Source organism: Cryptotermes secundus, unplaced genomic scaffold (assembly GCF_002891405.2).
Source record: "Cryptotermes secundus unplaced genomic scaffold, Csec_1.0 scaffold447, whole genome shotgun sequence".
In the NCBI taxonomy this organism is placed as follows: Eukaryota; Metazoa; Arthropoda; class Insecta; order Blattodea; family Kalotermitidae; genus Cryptotermes; species Cryptotermes secundus.
The window spans coordinates 439,089-457,931 of record NW_019733325.1 but is presented as its reverse complement, the minus strand read 5'-3'; the positions used below and the strand labels follow the sequence as shown (position 1 = coordinate 457,931).

General features: G+C 41.0%; 1 protein-coding gene across 3 annotated transcripts in view; it reads left to right on the top strand.

Annotated features, from left to right (window-relative positions):
- The window catches only part of LOC111867975 (cyclin-T), a 61,373-nt gene that overhangs the window by 3,651 nt on the left and 38,879 nt on the right, over positions 1–18,843 (top strand). For 2 of the 3 annotated variants that reach the window (XM_023858240.2, XM_023858239.2), the window contains 2 exons: positions 2,865–3,075; positions 13,102–13,225. In XM_023858240.2, coding sequence (XP_023714008.1) covers positions 2,865–3,075; positions 13,102–13,225 — 335 coding nt within the window. Of the gene's footprint in view, positions 1–2,864; positions 3,076–13,101; positions 13,226–18,843 lie in introns of those variants that run through there. The other variant, XM_023858241.2, reaches the window with a different exon arrangement.

Genomic DNA, 18,843 nt, shown 5'->3' with positions numbered 1-18,843 from the left:
TTTCCAAGACTTGCTGAGACAAAACCCCCCCTCTCTGTTCATATTTTCTGGCTGCAGTTCAATCTCAATTGCCTTCGCTTGCAGATTTCTTATATTTTTTCTTCTACCCTGAAGATGGAGGCGATACGTTCCTCCGAAACGTCGGTTAACACCACATATACACGGTGCCAAATCCCAGAAGACTGCTTTCTTCATAGTCACCGCTGTGAAAGCCTCAAATCTTACACAGTTTCCTGTTAACTTGTCAGGAGATCCAGTTGTTTCACATTCGTCCCTCACATTCATTCATCGCTCATTCACTCGTTCTAGCTGGGGAGGCCGGTGCTTCTGTGTTACTGGTTCCTCCACCATGCTCTATTCCATTTTTTCCATTTCGGAGGGGGCAACCCCTCCACAAGGTCCGGTCCTTGCTTAGACTGACAGAAGATCCAACTATTTGCTTAACGATCTTCATGCTGACAATCTCGTAGAAGGTCTTCTTATGAGTGCTTGTCCGTCCTAGGTGTGATCGCTGTCCTGATCTACACCCTTCGATGGCGTCCTTGGTTGGCACCTTTTTCTTCTGGCTGCCTATGTTCTTTATTCCCGTTCTTCCTTTCCAGGTTTCTTGTTCAGCATTGACCCTGGTTGAATATTTCTTTATGAAATCTCCCTTGCACTGTGTCACACCTGCATGGCTAGTCATATTTCTGTCGGCAGCCAATTCGTGCTGCTGTCCACACTTTCCTTGGGTCGTAGATTTCCTGAAGGTGTTCCTCTTACGCCATGCCACTGTTGCACGGCGGGACACCTTCCTGCTGGTTTTCTTCTGCAGTGCCACTTCCACATGGCAGCTTGTCCCTCTGCGAGCGACGGCTAGTCTTCTTTGGCACCCATCCTTTTCCTGGGTCCGTTTCTTCATTTTCCACTGGTTTCGGTCCCTACGCCTTTCCTTCTTCGGTTCTCCAACCAGCATTACTTCAGCATGCTTTATGGGGACTTCTCATTGTTGAGCCACCTCAGGATTCCTGTCCACTGAGGTTGGCTCTTCTTCTACTAGACATGCCTCCATCTCTTGGCAGGCCATCGTGTCTGTGTCCATTTCGGGTTTGATTTCGGCCACCATCTCGTTGTGGTTGGTATCCATCATTTCTTTCAGTTCTCTTTGCTCAGCCTGTCTGTCAGCCTCCAATCAGGACAGCATCTCTTTATGGCCGGCCTCTGTCTTAGCTAGGTTGGGTCTAATTTCGTCTCTGTCTTTCCTCCTATTTGCCTCCATTTCTTCCTTTTCGACCTTCCTTTCTTCCTTGTCGGCCTTCTTATCGGCCTCTGCCTTTGCCAGCATTTCAATTATTCACTGCATATCTTGCTTCTCTCGCGCTTCCTTTTTTTTTTTTTTTTTTTTTTTGGCGGGATAACTCTCGATGTACTTAATTTAATAATTCTTTCTAGATTGAGGCATGTTTAAGTTTGTAGACACTACTGACACCAAATTGTCACGTGTTGGGTGTATAACGCGCGACAAATAACTTCACACCGTTCTGGATCTAGCAAATGTAGTGCACATTCGCCCTTACACTATTTACAGTTTCACAACTACTGCCATCTGCAGTATCACACTTACTTCTCCTGCTTCCATTCACTCCGGTGAATGTTAGACTGCAACTGACTGGTTCCTCCCTCTCACTGACGAATACTCCTCTTATGTAGCTTCGCACTGACAACACAGAAAACAGTTACATGTTAGCTTTCACTGTTGCATGACGTCGTGTTTACCGATTGCCTAGCAACAGTTGCCGCACAGGGTCCCATGTTGCATGACGCTGTTTTTACAAAGGCGTTGCTGGGCAATGCTGCATAGCAACCAGTGCTCTTTGGCTCAGCACGGCCAAACACCACTTTCCTTACTGTTGCGTAACTTGGCAACCGACCGTTTATCAAGGGTCTGTCTTCGTGGTAACTCGTTCTACCTCCCGTTGCCCAGCAACAGTTAGACATGTCACAATATTTTTATCCCTAAATAATACCATTCACTGATTGCAGTGAAGAAATTCCCATAAAAGTGCACCTATAATAACTTCACACGGAATACAGAACAGTGTGTTTGTTGCTTTGGTTAACTCTTCTTAGTATAACAGACTTTTTTCCTGTTATTTGTTCTGCAGCATGAAATTTAACATGGAGAGCTTACTGATGACAAGATATTCTTTGTTAGAAATAAAAGGGAGACAGGTAGAATTTTAAAACCTTATTCACATTGAGAGCATTGTACCAAAGCACATATTCTTTGTATTTTAATATAGACTGATATGGTAATGATTTTTTTATCATTTTGGTAGTGTCATGAACCAGATCTGTGTATCAGTGTAATGAGTCTGCTCTTATGTGACAGGATGTATGGAATGTCATTCCGGTCAATTACAACCTCTATTTTTTTATCTCTGAAACTTTTACATGTAATAAGTTTTTATGCAGTACAGTTCTGAGTGGTGTATTATGTGAAAAGACTGAGATTTGCATTTGGTGTCTGTCAGCCACATTGTGGCCCTGGGGTTGACCCAGCCTCTAAGAGAAATGAGTACCAGGAATTTTCCTAGGGGTAAAGGGTGGTGGGCGCATAAGGCTGACAACCTTACCATCATCTGTGAGCCAATTCTCTAGAGAAAATTTAGGTGCCTAGATATCTCATAACCCTATGGGCCTTCATGGCCTGCTACAGTGATAGCTTACCTTTATGTTTTTTATATGAGGATGTATTGTTGGTGAGATGTACTTGAATTTGAGTTTTGTATGTTTCTTTTTGTTGCTAGTGTGATAGAATGTGTGAATTAATCACTTGTGTTGTGGGATTCAGTTGCATTGTTTTTCCTTAACTTGTTGTTCAGTACACAACTATGTATCAATACAGCAATTGTGTACATGCATCGATTCTACGTGTTCCACTCATTCACCCAGTTTCATCGCAATGCGATGGCAGCAGCAGCTCTCTTCTTAGCTGCCAAAGTGGAAGAGCAGCCAAGGAAATTGGAACACGTGATAAAGGTAGCACACATGTGCCTGAACAGAGACCAGCCTTCTCTTGACACAAAGTCAGAGGTTAGTGAATGTTAGTAGCTATTGTAACATTTTTGGGTGATTGGAGATGGGGTTCGGATTGGTAATTGGATTTATTAGATCTTCACTAATCGTAACTCCACTTAATTGTTAAACTATTGCAGATTTACACCATTTACACTCACTACACTCTAATCTTCTCAGTCAATCTGTGGTAGTTTAAACCTTTAACGTCCGAATGACACATATATATATGACGCAAGCAGCAACCAGAGTTAGCCGAATGGCAGATATATGTGACGCAGGACACGTGCACTCTTTGGGAGTGCTGACAGTTTGACCTTGGGTTTGAAACCAAAACAGACCTAGGCGAGGTCATGTCAGTGGTTCATTCCTTAGCTCTGAACAAAGAAATCGTTTATCTCGGTCCTGGTTTCTTAACTATTTATGTTTATATATTTCTGTTTATGACCTGGTCAGCCAAATATAGCCCAGCTTTGTTCTGAGAACTGAAGAGGTAATATTCGTCGGTGCTTGCAGATCAGTGCTTCAGAGCTTTCAAGGAATTGTGAGGTATTCAAGGATTGGTTTTCAGTGCCGAGTTATCAGCTAGGAAGTCAGTGTTGGATTGTGTAATATTTCTTTTTCACTTAAAAAGTTAGTGTCAGACTGTCATATATTTGTTCTTATATTATTTTGTGTCTTGGAAGAGGTATAAACCCACTGAACCAGTATTACTTTGTGAGTAAAAGGCATCTTCATCACTGTGACTTCCCGTATCAGAGTCGAACTGGCACCTTTTCGACTACTATTACAATTATTATTTTTTATTGCTAGTGGGGTGGGACTAAGTCCCTTGTACTGCTGCCACTTCTGGCCTATTGTACCATACTATTACAGTTACTTTGCATCACTATTCTGCGAGTCTTTGTCAATCAACATAATTTATTCGATTTTGCTGGAACCCCCCCCCTCCCAAGATGGAACCTCAAAAACGTGCCCAATATTCCAAACTTCTCGATGCCGAAGAACTGGAGGACATATTGATGGAAGAGGAATCTGATGAAGAGTTAGAAGATATCAGTGAGTTCATTCAACCTTGGGCAAATATGTTGTCGTCGTCATCATCAGACAACGAGGCAGAGGAACCGGAAATTAGGTTTCGTGATAGAAGACCCGGGGATTCGCCAAAGGTTCTAGACTTCACTGGTCCTCTGAGTGGAATCAACAGATCAGCTGCTCCCAATATAAATGCACAGTCCTCTCCTTTTTCCATTTTTATTCTGTTTTTCCAACAAATATTCCACATCTTGTTACAAGAAACCAACAGATATTTCCACCAATTTTTGGCATGCCAAGATGCTGCAGGCCTTTCTGTTCAACCGCCTGACGTTACAATTGAAGAGATATATAACTTTTTGGCAATAATTATTCAAATGGGCCACAATCAATGGGACACCCTCAAAGATTATTGGTCAAGAGATGAGCAATACTACACTCCATTCTACCGTAACACCATGGTACAAGACCGTTTCTTCCATATTTTGAGATTCCTACATTTTGAAAATAATGAAGCTCCTCCAAATCGATATGACCCAGAGTATGATAGGCTCTGGAAAATTAGAAAAATTTTTGACAATCTCAATAACAAATTTTGTGAACTTTACAATCCAGCAGAACGTCTTGCTGTTGATGAAGTCATAGTGTTCTTCAAAGGAAGAGTGATTTTTCATCAGTATATTCCAAAGACACGCAAAAGATTTGGTATAAAAATTTACAAGCTTTGCGATTTTTTTGGGTATACTTATGACATGACAGTTTATTTGGGCAAACAAAGGCAACTTGAGACAGAAGAATTTACATCAACACATGGCATTGTTCTCCAGGTAATTCAAAGAGTAGAAGGCTTGGGACACAAAATTTACATGGACAATTATTTCAGTTCTCCTGCTTTATTTTACGATCTTTTAGACAGGAAAATAAATTCATGTGGCACCGTTCACAATGATAGGCGTGGAATGTCACAAGATATTCGGCCCAAGTCAATGAAATTGAAAAAAAAAATGGGATGTTGTTACAAGAGTCAAAGGGCATCTGAGTGTTGCTCATTGGAAAGACAAGCGTGATGTGTATGTTCTGATGAATTTGCACCCCCCTCCATTGGAAGGCAACTTCTGAGATGAATCTGGCCATGCTGTCAAACCCCATGTAATTGAAGACTACAGTGCACACATGGGCTTTGTTGATAAATCTGACAGGATGGTAAACAGTTATGGCATTGCTAGGAAGACATGGAAGTGGACAAAGAAATTGTTATTCCACCTTCAAGATATGACTATTCTAAATGCATATCTATTACACAAGTCATGTGGTGGAAAAATGACACACAAAAAGTTCCGCGAAATATTGGTGCGGGATTTGATTCTTCAGTTGCATGAGGCAAATATCACGGTCAGTGGCGTTTCTCGGGGGAGGCCAAGTTCATCTGGGGCCCAACTGCGTCGACTGGAGGTGAAAAATTCACAACACTTGCCAACCAAAGTAAAACAAAGACATCGTATTTGTTCTCAGAATAAGAAGCACAGAAGCACGCTCTACTACTGTAAAAAGTGTGATGTTGCACTATGTGTGGTGGACTGCTTCGAGAAGAGACGCGCGTCGGAGTGTGAATTATCGTAAACTGTGAAGTGACACAGTTCAAACTCGCGTACAGTCTGAACAAAATATTATTGTATATAGTGTGATTATATTTACAATATCACCATGATTCAAGGTTGAAGAAAATCAGTGGGTAAGTCCTTTGGAATTTCATAACATATATAATAAAGATTATATTTTGCATTTCATGACAGAATAATCACAGTTAATTTTCATTTGTAAAACTTGCTCTTTTATGCATATGTAGAAAATTTTATTGTCTTTCAGATTCTTTTTAGTTCATATTTCTATGTTGCATAAAATGGAAAATATGCATTTTTTTCTGAAAGTTTGCAATGACAATTAATTAGGGTTATTTAAATTCAGGCTGCTTTCAGTTTAAAAGTCTGTACATTAGAGGTTAATGTATTTATAACATGGAAGCTATACAAGTCTCACTGAATTACACACTCCTAATCTCACTGCACTCTAGCACACAAAAGGTCTTGAAGTCACACAATAAGTCTTTACTGGCTGACTTCTCAGCTATCAATCACTATCACTGACTGTGACTATTACACTCATAAAACCTAAAATCACATGGTTCAGGTCTTGTTCCTCCCGTGGCTGTCTTACACCAAACACTGACTGAAAACTAATTTACTTCTTAGTCCAAGTCCAAGTCACATTGCAACTGACGGTCAGTCAATCTGTCTGTCTTGGAGTCGAGCCCCGGATGGGGCTCATGGCCACTTCTTCTTCTTCTCCCTTATATGAAAGTTACTGTCCTGTCCATTTGGGGTGCCCTATCTGACGAGAGGTCGGGTCTGTCATTTGTCAGTCATTGTCTGTATCAGTAAGTCCATTGTCAGTATTTGCATATATTTACAAATTTAATCTTAATTCCTATTTCTATGTACAATATATTAAAGGCCTCTGTCAATCCAGGCTCAGTACAGCAGATTATGCCCTATTTCTAGTAGTATTCACTACCACGGCAGTCTAGTCACTTGAACGGTCGTACGCCTGACCGCCGCCAAGTTTAAGCCTCTTATATTTTCTGTGTCGTGCTTTGCCTTGTCCGATGTTGCGAACATTCTCATTTTCATGATTTTGTATGACTTCTGCTTGTTTCCTGCATAGTTCTCTTATATACTCATATACATACAGGATTTTGAATGCCATGTGCAAATCACGGACTGGTGTGAGCCTTGGAAAATTGCCACTGGTGCAGAGAACCTTGTTTTGCAGGCGCTGCAATTTCCCTAGATGAGTGTCTGCCGCGAATTCTCAGGCGGGACTAGCATAAGTCATTATGGATCTAATAAGAGCTTTGTGGAGGATCAGTTTAATGTTAGCACTCAATCGCTCACTTTTGAATAAGGAATATACTCTAATGAATGTTCTGAAGGCCTTGGCTTCGATCATTTCTATGTGTAATCTCCATGTCACTCTCTTATCGAAGATTACACCTAGATATTTTGCACTATTTACGAATGGAATATTTCGTCCCTTTAGAGTGAGACAAGACTCAGGCGGTCGACGACTACGAGAGAAGTAGACCCCCTGAGTCTTATCTTCATTAATTTTAATATTCCAGCGCTCACATCAGGTCTCCATTGAGCTGAGACTGCGCTGGAGCTTTCTAACAATAAAACCCTCCTTGCTATCTGTTGCATACAGACAGGTGTCGTGCACAAAGATGGCCAGGTGAACACCATGTGTTTGGGGGGCATCATTTATTTACAAATTGAAAAGAGTAGGAGAAAGGACTGAACATTGTGGCACCCCTGCTTGCATTTCCCTTAGGGTTGACATTTTGCCTTCAGCCGAAACCCANTTTACGTTTAGAGAGAAAGGACCCAATAAGCTTGGTCAAAGAGTTGGGGAATTCCAATTTTGATAATTCAAACAGCAAGCCTGGATGCCACGTGGTATCAAAGGCCTGTTCGATGTCCAAGAACACTGCAGCCTTAGACATTTCATTGTTGAAATTAAGGGTCACGTTGTCCGCCAGCCTCATACATTGCAATGTCATGCTGTGACGTGCACGAAAACCAAACTGACTTGCGTTGAATAGGCCTCTTTCTTCAATATGTTTTTGTATTAATTTCAAAATTACTTTTTCGAATAGTTTTCCTGTTGTGGACAGGAGGCTGATCGGACATAAATTTTTCAGGAACTTCGGGTCTATAGTGGGTTTAGGTAAAGTTATTACTTTTGCTTCCTTCCAATTATTTGGAAAATGAGAGAGCCAAAGACAGTGATTAAATAAATGAGTTAGTGAACCATTGGTTGCCTTTGAAGTTGCCTCAGGCATTCATTTGGGATGCCGTCAATTTCACAGGCCTTTCTCAATTTCAAGGAATTTATCAATTTTAGTATGTCACATGGTCTGATCCTTTGAGGGAGTTTGTCTACGGTTTCGAACAGAGCTTGAACTCTGGCCTCCACCGCCATTCATGGTTATCATCACATAGATTGTGCGGTGGGAACTGAATTACCAAACAATCAGCAATTACGTTGTCTTTTTTGAATGGCTGAAATTTAAGGCCTGCAGCACCATGAATTGCCTAATTGATTTTGTGACCCAATTTATTGCTGTCCACGTTGGATCCCTGGTTTCTTGCCACAATTTTTGTAGCCTCTGCTTATGTTTTAACAGGCAATCTAGACCAGGAAGATCGTTGTTTATATCCGAAAGTGTAACTTTTCTTGTGGACAACCTATATGCCAAAGCAATAGAGGCTGCAAAGTAGCGCGCCACTTTATTGGCTTCTACCCCCAGACTTAATTTCTATTTTAGGTGATATTAACTCAGAGGTGAGGCTTTGAAAAGCACTCCCAATCTGTGAATTTTTCAATAGGTTCTGAAAGGTTCCTAATTTTAACATGATCCAGTATGTGGAATACTATTGGTAGGTGATCTGAATCCAAAATATCATAGACGATGACATCTGACATTCTGCTATTTTTGTGGACCACAATATCCAGCACTTCACCATTTCCAGTAGGGGAATAATGAGTGGGGCACTGTGGTGCTGAGATTTTGAAATCACTCATATCAAATAAATTCATGAGTTTCTCGTCTTAGGGGTTTGAAACTCTGCTATTCCAAAATGGGTACTTAGCATTCAAGTCACCTGTCAAAATAGACTTACGTCTATAGCTTAAGAACTCAGTGATGTCAGCATCACTCCAGGCCCTGCCTGGGGATTTATAAACAGCTGCAAGCAGTACTTCACTGTTACCAATTGGTATGCAGACCCCTGTTGCTTCTACAGAAACAAGGAGTGGTAGGTCTACATGGTTATGGGGGATGCCTTTTCTAACTGCAACGGTAGTTCCGCCTTTTCTGCCTGAGTGGTGGTCAGTTGTACAAATGTGGTAATTTGGAAGAAAGAATCTCATGAGGTTTCAGATGTGTCTCTGAAAACAGGACCACATCTACGCGTAGGTCTTGCAGCTGTTTACTGAGCTCATAGCGCTGCCTCCAAATGCCATTTGCATAAAATGCTATGATTTTGAGTGGCCTATGAACTCTAGTGGCCATTTTGTTTCATGAGATTTAATACAGTTTTTGTAATGGCCGTTATTTTGTCCTCTTCAGACACTGCACCGTTGAACTCTGTCATGATCTGCTGTACTGCGGTCACAACTCTCGACATATTGTCGAGAGATTGACTGTTTGCATGAGGATCCTGAACTGACTGACCTGTTTCTTTCTGCAGTGCAGGGGCTGGAACATTTTGTTGTTTTGTTACTGGAATGGGGTTTGGCTGTGGTCGCTGTTGTTCTGCGTTGGTGCCGCCATGAAGGACACACCTGAGGTGACGAGGTTCGATCAGAACACCCTCTCCATAGCAGTTTTCGGTGTTCTCTTCACCTTCCTTTTTTGCAGCTCTTCCCTGACGTATCTGCAACCCCGATAGTTGGCTGGATGTGGCTTGTCTCCCTCTGCCAACCCAGCAGTTGCAGCATGTTGGGGTGGAAGCAGCGTTTCCCTTCTCTGTGCATTCCTTATGCAGGTGGCCGCCTCTGCACCACAAACAGCATGGAGGTTGAGTACAGTTAGCCCAGACATGGCCAAATTGTTGACAGTTATGACATTGCGTAAGTCCAGTCTGAGCTCTGTACATCTCCACCTTGATTGATATGTGGCAAAGGCTTGGCAGATTGAATATTTCCTGTGATTTTGCTGTCCATGGCAAGGTTATCAGGAACAAGGGAAGGTTCCTGGTTGTTGCTTCTTCAGGTTGGGATCGTCGGGTTGTTGTCATTTGCTTGACGCTAGCAAGATCGAAGCCCAGGTTTTCCAGACCTTCTGAAATATTGTGGGATATGGGGAAGAAGGAATAATAGGCTAGGTTATTGTTGGTGAAATGAGACTTGATGGCTTCGAAATCTGCAATGCCTTTCGTAACGACTCTGGTTCCATTTCTTGTGCTACAGAACTCGAAGTCCTCCTTGACCACGTTTTTCAGTTTCTTTTGCAACTATATGAGATTCGTGAATGATGTCAATATTATTGGAGGTGGCCTACCTGCTTTTGCCAGAGACTTCCTCCTTGGGTGTGGCGGCCTCTGCACTAGTGCTGTCAGTCTCCATTAATGTTTTCATGGGGGCAAAGAAGTTGAGGGTGGCAACCTCTTTAGGGGGCGTGATTTCAGAAGCTGCCACTTTTATCTTTGAGGCCGGGGCGGCCTCATTGGTACCATGCCGCTTGCGCCGCCAGACTTCTTTGAAACCGTCCTCCTGGGTTGAAGAGGACTTAGCTTTCTCAGATTGAGCAGTTTGACTGCTCGCCTTCAGCACCGCCTTTAACTCCTGTAAGGCGACTGTGTATGTGCCATACAGGGCACTAAACAGGGTCTTCCCTGTTAGGACCTGGCAGTAGTTCTGGCCGCTTTTGTCCGTCTCACTGACGATAGATGACCGCTGTTCACTGTCACCCACAAAAGCTGGAGTGTACCCTGCCACGTCCTCAATGTCGTGGAGTACTTGAAGGAGCTGTTTCAGCTGTGCGTCTGCTTCGGGGAACTCAGCTACCAGCTGCTGGTACTGTGATTTTAGCGTCTGACACTTCTTGGTTCAGTGTGCCCCGTATCCCGGCACTGGGATGGCAGCCATATTTGGCACCACTGTTCTTGTCTCGTCTTCACTCACTTCAGTTTTCAAAGAACCACTGTCAACAATGAATATAAATAGTAATCCAATGTTGCAGACTACTCTCTTCACTGTTCAGCTACAGCCGATGTGAACTCACACCTAATTGCCAATAATCTTGACTCACAATCTCACACACACAAGCAGTGGACGAACAGTTGAACTAATGAATCAACGACCTGTGTCACCGTGTACTCGAATCAGCTTACTCGTCAAAACCTCTGTCTCCCAATCTCTTCAACTCTTTTACTTCTTAGGAATTCCAATCTCTCCTATAAACTCTCAATCAGACAAACAGAAAATGCTGCTTGCTCCACTGTTGCATTATTGTTACGTCTACAGAGGCGTTGCTCAGCAACGCTTCACTTAGCTGCTGTTGAGCTGTGTTTACCACAGTGCTGCATAGCAACAAGCACAGTGTGGCTTGGCACAGCACGGCACAGAGAAAACACTGCTTTCCTTATTGTTGTGTAATTGCCGTGGTTACAGATTTCTGTCCCTCAATGATTCTTGCATAGTGTTAAATACACCACACTATTTTTGTATTGGTCAGCATGTGTTGGTGGAAATAATTGATCAGAATTTTGGTTTCAGAAGTTTAATTTTTAATTAGTTTATTTCTTATTTGTGATTTATTTAATGATTCTGTGAATGGCTCGGGATGTAAAGAAGCAGTTATGGTCTGGTATGATGTCCTGCCCAACCATTTACCTGGATTTGGATCCCAGGAGTTGTTTCACTTCTATTTATTTTTTGTTTATAGTTTAATGACAGAGGCTGCCTCTGTGGTCTAGTGGTCAGAGTTCCTGACTACAGTCCGGGTTCGATTCCCGGCGCTACCAGATTTTCTGAGAAGTAGTGGGTCTGGAACAGGGTCCACTCAGCCTCATGAGGATAATTGAGGAGGTATTTCGAGGAAATAAAGTTGGCACTCACTTCACCGACAAGCAGCGGTTGCTCGGTTGGTGTATTTCACTTGCGGAATACAGGCTACAGTTGTTGTTTTTTTATTATTATTATTTATTTTATTTTATTTTTTATGACAGTAAATAGCTAGGACAGCTCAGGTGGTACAGCTATGGGCTTCATGGCCAGGGCTTGATTTCTGACAGGGGCAAGACAATTTCTCTTCTCCAGAATGGTTCTGGGGATCACCAGCCTCCTGTCCAATGGGTATTGGGAGACTTGTTTCCCTGGGGGTAAAGCAGCTGGGTCATGGAGCTGACCACACCTGCATTTAGTGCTAGGCCAAGAATGATGGAGCTATACCTTAACTTGCCCATACATCTTCATAGTGTGGTGCCTTATTAATTAAGCATGGGGAGAACTTTATACCTTTAGCTTGCCTTTAGTTTTATGGCAGTAAATCTGACTAAATAGCATAGAATGATTGGATGGTCATGAGTAATGAATTGGAACAGGAGTGGATGGAGACGGTCATAGTCTAGTTTAAGGTACTATCCCAGCATTTGCCTGAAGGGACTGAGCCAAAATTCAAACTGTGGACTTTCTGAATATAATACTTTAGCTAAAATACGCTTTTTCATTCCTGTTCATAACTATAAAGATAACTACAGATTCAGAATTTCATTTCAGTATTAGAAAGGATGTTGCAGTTCATAAATATTTGTTGTATTTTTCTCCAGTTTATTCTCGTGTAACTAGTCCAGTTATTTTTCTCATTTGGCAGTTGAGATGGGCATTACCATGCGTGTCTGCTGTCCCAACTTACACATGTTGACTCAGAAAATATGCATATGCAAATGCTGTGACATGTCCTTATGCAGGACATCATTTCACTATAGCAGCCTTGAAAACTTGTTCCTTTATACAGCTGTGCTGTTCTCAGCTCCATTCTTCAGGAACTGAAAAATAAAGATGTATATATCTATCATCCACATATGTATTATTTAAACCTAAATAATGCTGACAGTATTTCTCAAAGTGATTCGGTGTTCTTATTATGAAAAGTCTGTCCCATTAAAACTTGTAACTTTTTATGTGAAATGTGTGTGTGTGTTTTTTTTTAATTTGGTGAATGAATGAATGATTGGGTGGAGGTAGGTAAGCAGATATTCTGAAGCTTCTGTTGTAATGTGTTCACGATTTGTATGACATTTGGCCATAAATCTGTAAAAAGTATGAAGAGTTGGAAGTTTACTGAAATTTTCCTCATCCCCAGCAGTGGCCCATTGTACTTAATGCAATCTCAGAACTTGTGGAATGTCGTAGAATCTGTTACTGAATTTGGATAATGTCATACAGAAATACCTGGAGCAAGCACAAGACCTGGTGTTCAACGAGAATGTGTTGCTGCAAACACTAGGCTTTGATGTGGCTATCGACCATCCACACACGCATGTAGTACGCTGTTGCCATCTGGTTAGAGGTAAGTGTCTTGCTATCACTACAGCAAGAAGGAGATATGTGCAGGCGACGGAGGTATATCTAACAAGGTCATTTGAAAATCTGAATTGTGTTGTGAACATTTTTATGTGGAATTATCTGCAGAATATGTTTTTGTACCTGATCAGCATGTACAGCCACTATGTTTGGTTTCAAGAGTTACAGCACACTTTGAATGTTTATTTAATATGACAGGGATCATCAGGACAACCACAGGCAGTGGAGGTAAACATATATGATAACCGCTCTTTCTTATCCTCACATTTGCTTTTATGTGGTAATGACATGGTGATTATCAGCACCCAGTGCTTGAGGTGGAATGAAAATAGAATCGGGATGCCATCCCGCCCCACCTCAAGCCCTGGGTATTGTACATTGCATTTACTGCCAAAGAAATAACGGGATGCTTTTAAGCCATTTAGAAAAGAACCGGGATACCATCCCACCCCACCTCAAGCCCTGTTGTGGCTGTGATAGCTCACTTGATATAGTGACAGGCCACAGGCTGGCTGGCCAGGGTTTGATTCCTGGTAGGGGCAAGAGATTTTTCTTTACTCTAAATCATCCAGACCAGCTTTGGGGCCCTCCCAGCCTCCTGTCCAATGAGTACAGGGAGCTCTTTCCATGAGGGGTAAAGCAGTGGGGGTATGAAGCTGATCATTCACCTCCATCTAGTTGTGAGGTCAAGAGTGGTGGAGCTGTACCTTCACTCCCCAACATGTGTCATCATGGTGTGATGCTTAATTAATTAAGCACAGGGACAACTTCACCTCTTACATTTTTACCTTTAGGTCATCCCTTTACAAGGTTTTTTTTTCTACTCTCTTGGCTTTACAGAACTGTTTCTTCTATATTTATCTTCACATGTGCCATTGTCTTTATTTCCTTCTTTCTTTCTGTACTTTTTCATATTAATTCATGACTCATTTTGGTTGCCTTTGGCATTCTGTCACAACAGCCCTTCCCCCCTGACTCCCATAGGTATCCCAATCATGTTTGGGCCTATTTCTTTATAAAATATTCACATATTTAAATATGTAACTGGTACTGTTAGTCACTGTGTAACACTTCTAGTGTTGTTCTGAAACTGTATGGTCTTTATTTAACCATTCACACTACTAAGTATGTATATTGTGTTTTGGTCATCGTGTTAGCATCATCAGGCGTGTCTTTGCAATTAAATTTGCTTCTAATTCATTATTACCTCATCTTACACTTTCCCAATATGTAAAACAGGGATTCCCAAATAGTCAAAATGAATCTTTCCCATTATCTTCTGAAATATTTTTGTAACTATATTAAATTTCATAAGTCTTCTCTGTGTTTATTTTAAGGTTTAAATTTCCACTTGTCATAAATCATTTAGTTGCAGTCTATTTCCAGTTGGTTTTGTCACACTGCCATGAACCGCCATGTACCATGATTCTTTGTATTTGTTGCGTTTATATAGCTGTTTATCCCTTTAGTATGTCATGTAAATTTGTAGTATTCTCATGCTGTATGAGCAGCTAATTTGAATGTGCCTATTCACTGAGTTGTTGGTCACTCATAGCAGCAGGAGACATTTAATTTTACTATACATATCCTGGGTTATGCACAACTAATTGATTCCTGAATTCTCATAATTTCTGCATAATATACCAGATTTCAGATATCAGATCTTTTATGGTCACTCATTTTGCCAGATTATTTTCATGCAGTCCAGATAAAATGTAAGTGTATGTTCATGTCTTATCCCCAGAATGCAGGAAAAATTCATAACATAGATAAGGGAAACAGATCATTAGAAAATATGACATAGTCTCCTTATTTCAGAAGGACACAGAATTACATTGGCAAATAAATTGAGAGCACATTTAATTTAGAGAAGGCATGAATTTACCGTGTTCGCATCTATTATATAAAAAATACAGTGATGAAAGCAAACAGATCTATAGCGTTGCATGTTTCCTATATGTGAGTCCACTTTGGAAAGGGGCACATGGTAGTATAGTTTGTTGAGGCTCTGTGCTGGAAGCCAGAAGGTTGGGTTCGATTCCCAATGAGGTCATTGGATTTTTTTCAGCTGCTCAGTATCTCTGGTGTTGACTCAGCCTCTGACAAGAATCTTCCTGCCTTTTGGAGATGAATCAAGTGGTATGTGTATGTATTTACCACAGAACACATGAAAACAGTAGAAGATAAGTGAAAAATGAAGTTATTCATGTCCTGGCTAAGGAGCTCACACAGGCTCATGTGCAGTGAGTACTGGGGTCTTTATCCAGAGGTAAAGCAGCTGGGGCGTGAAGCTGACCCCTCACTTCCACCTGTTGCCGAGTTCAAGAATGGTGGAACTATACCTCCACTCCCCACATGTCTTCATGGCATAGTGTTTAATTAAGCACAGGGAGAACTATACATTTTACCTTACTGTATCACTGAAGATATTTGAGACCCTCATTGTCTTACACATTCGTAAGTGATGAATGCAATTTTGAGTATAAACTGAGTTTCAGTAATGTACTGACACTGCAAGTAACCATTAGTTCTGACCCCAGTTTTAAAGACATCCCACTTGTGCTTCAGAGGACCACACTACTCATCCCATTATCCCCGAACCTGTCCATGCGTTCATTGCAATTTGTGTCTAGAAAAACAATATGTTCTGTCCTGATCATATTGTTATAAGTCACAACAGAGATGTACCAGACACCATGGGGCAAGTGGTAGCATAGCTGGTTGAGGCACTATGCTACTAGCTGGAAGGACATAGGTTCGATTCCCAATGAAGTTAGTGGATTTTTCATTTGACCTAATCCTTCCAGCTGCACTGTGGCCCTGGGGTTGGCTGAGCCTCTAACAGAAATGAGTAGCAGGAATCTTCCTGGGGGTAAAGGGCAGCGGGCACGTAAGGCTGACCTCACTGCCATGTGTGAGCTGATTGTCTAGAAAATCTGGGAGCCTCAGCGCCTCATAGTGGTATGGGCCTCGATGGCCTGTTACACGGATTTTATTTTATTTATTTATCCACACACAAACACTTTGGTGGGAACTCCTAGGTTGAGGGTGTTGAGAACAAAGTGATAATGAGATGTTTTTAGTTTGGGATTAGCTGTCACAGAGAATGATACTTTTCTTTTATTTCTAACTACATAGTATGTGTTTCAACCATAAACAGCCATCATCCAGTGATAACTAGGGACCGGATTTTTATGCCCTAATAATCCCTTAAATATGTATGCATTTATGCATGAAAAATTTCCAAAATATGCACTAAAGTGTGCACATAAAAATTTATACCAAATATTAAAATTGATTTTACATTATTTTAAGACCAAAAAATCAATATTTAAGTTCATTTTATGTAATCACTGAATGATTCACTTGCAATAAAAAGCTATACTTAAATACAAATCATGCAACAAAGCCAACATATTTCTTTACAAATTTAAAAAACCAATGGTATTCACATTTAGGTCTCTGAACTCTCATCTTCTCTTCTATTGCAGTTCACAATTACTAAAAGTTTTAGGTTTTCCATAGTTATTCACCTCCTGTTGTCTCGTAAGATGTCCTTATAGCGGGAAAAACTTCTTTCCACCTCACAGGAACATAGGGGTGCATGTACAAAAGCCGCTATTTACTCCACTGTTAGTGATTTTTTACTTGGCAGTTCAGTACGTTTACCAGCTAAAATTTCTTCAGTTTCACAAATTTCATTCGTGGATTTTTTTAAATAATGCTGTGTACTTTTTCATTACTACTTCACCAACTCTTCCAGGAACCGAATTCAGTTTGGAAACAGTGGTTTTGAACACACTTAACGACTGACACAAAGTAGTATTGCTGTTGCTTGCCTCCAGTGAGGAAATGGTAGATGAGAGATGAGAGGAGTAAGCAGATATATAGGAAAGATTAGTTTCTAGTTCTGCATTTTTTAGTACATCTTGGGCATTTTGAATTGATGCTGCACTTTTGGGATCAAATGTATTCTCGACATTCCTAACTGCTTCTAAATGTTCGGTATAATAACTCGCTGCACACAGCCACGTGCCCCAGCTCGTTAAAATTGGTTCTGCTGGAATTGGAACGCTCGGTGCTACTGCTTTAAAGGATTCTTTTTTGTATGGCGCTTTAACAAATACCTTCTTCACAGAAGACACCAACTTGTTAACAAGCAGAAAATCTGCACAAATTATTTCTGCAACACGGTACAACCCGTGGGCAAGGCAAGTCACATGTGTCATATTTGGAAATATAACGTTAAGAGCAGCACCGATTTCATCATATAACTTGCAGCATCAGTCACAAAGAGCAATACACTCTCATACTGAATGCCATTCGGCCATAGTAAATTCGTGGAATTGATAAAAAATTCAGAAACTGCAGAGCTATTTGTGGTTTCAAATTGCTCTGACGCAAGAAGATATGGGGCAGATTAAGGGATCCAACTATACAATTTGCAGTAAACTGTCCCTCACAATCTTGTGTTTCGTTGATTGATACCCACACAAAATTATCTTGAATCTTATCTCTAATGCTTTCAATTGTAAGATCATAACACAGCTTCACGTAATTTTTGTGCACAGTGGATTCATCCGGCACTTTGCACTGTGTATACTTCTCTTTGAAGTTTCTCAGAGTAGGATTGGTTAGTTTCCACAGCGGAATATCTGCCGCTAAAAGGGCTTCGCATTAATCAAAGGAAAACTGTGAAAAACTATTAGAAAATTCACTAAGCAATTGAACAAGAGCACTTTTTGTGGATTTAATTTTAATATTCTCTTTGTGTATATTAGTGTTCAAATGCTGAAGCACTTGAAAGCGTTTTTCACAACCAACTGTTTTCTCACACGCTCGGCAATAAAGAATTTTGTTATCAATAGTTAACATCTCTCCTTCAAACTCCCGCTGATACAGCTGTAATTTAGTTTTCTGACTTACTTTCACTTTCGGCACGACTACAGAAAGCTAAACAGACTTAACTACAGACTAGTCACCACTAATGTGAATGGCCCCCAGCTTCAAATGAAGAAGCGTAACGAACCTCATGGAGACTTCAGAAATAAATAAGTGAAGTCCCTTATCGGTTGAATTGTATTACGTTGATAGCGGCTACATGTGAACGCTTCCGACTAATCTCTTCGCGGCCACTTTGATGGTACGTGGATGAGGCAAGTTACGAGTAGAGGGATCGGGGAAGTCCCGTCCTGGGTATTTCATCAGAAACATGAATCATGATGAAATGTTGAGTGAAACATGCAACATATTCTAATACGGAAAAGAAAAATTGTATACACACCACCATGATTGAATTTTGAACATAAAATTAAAAAATATATATGATAAACGTTTTAAAAAGGAAATATGCAGTATAAATCGAGATCTTCGAAAATATGATGCTTATTCATAAAACAGGCAAAATATGCATTTATATGCACCATCAAACCCTGTCCAAAATTTAAAAAATGAAGTAATTCATACATACGAAGGGGGACCCAAAAATAACCGGAAACGACCTGTTGCGCGCGCATGCTTTGTAGTTATGAGTTGTACTGCTAGGTGGTGTTAGCTGGGGGTCTCCCGCGACTGTTAGTGAGCTGGCGTCAGTCTGAGTTAAGT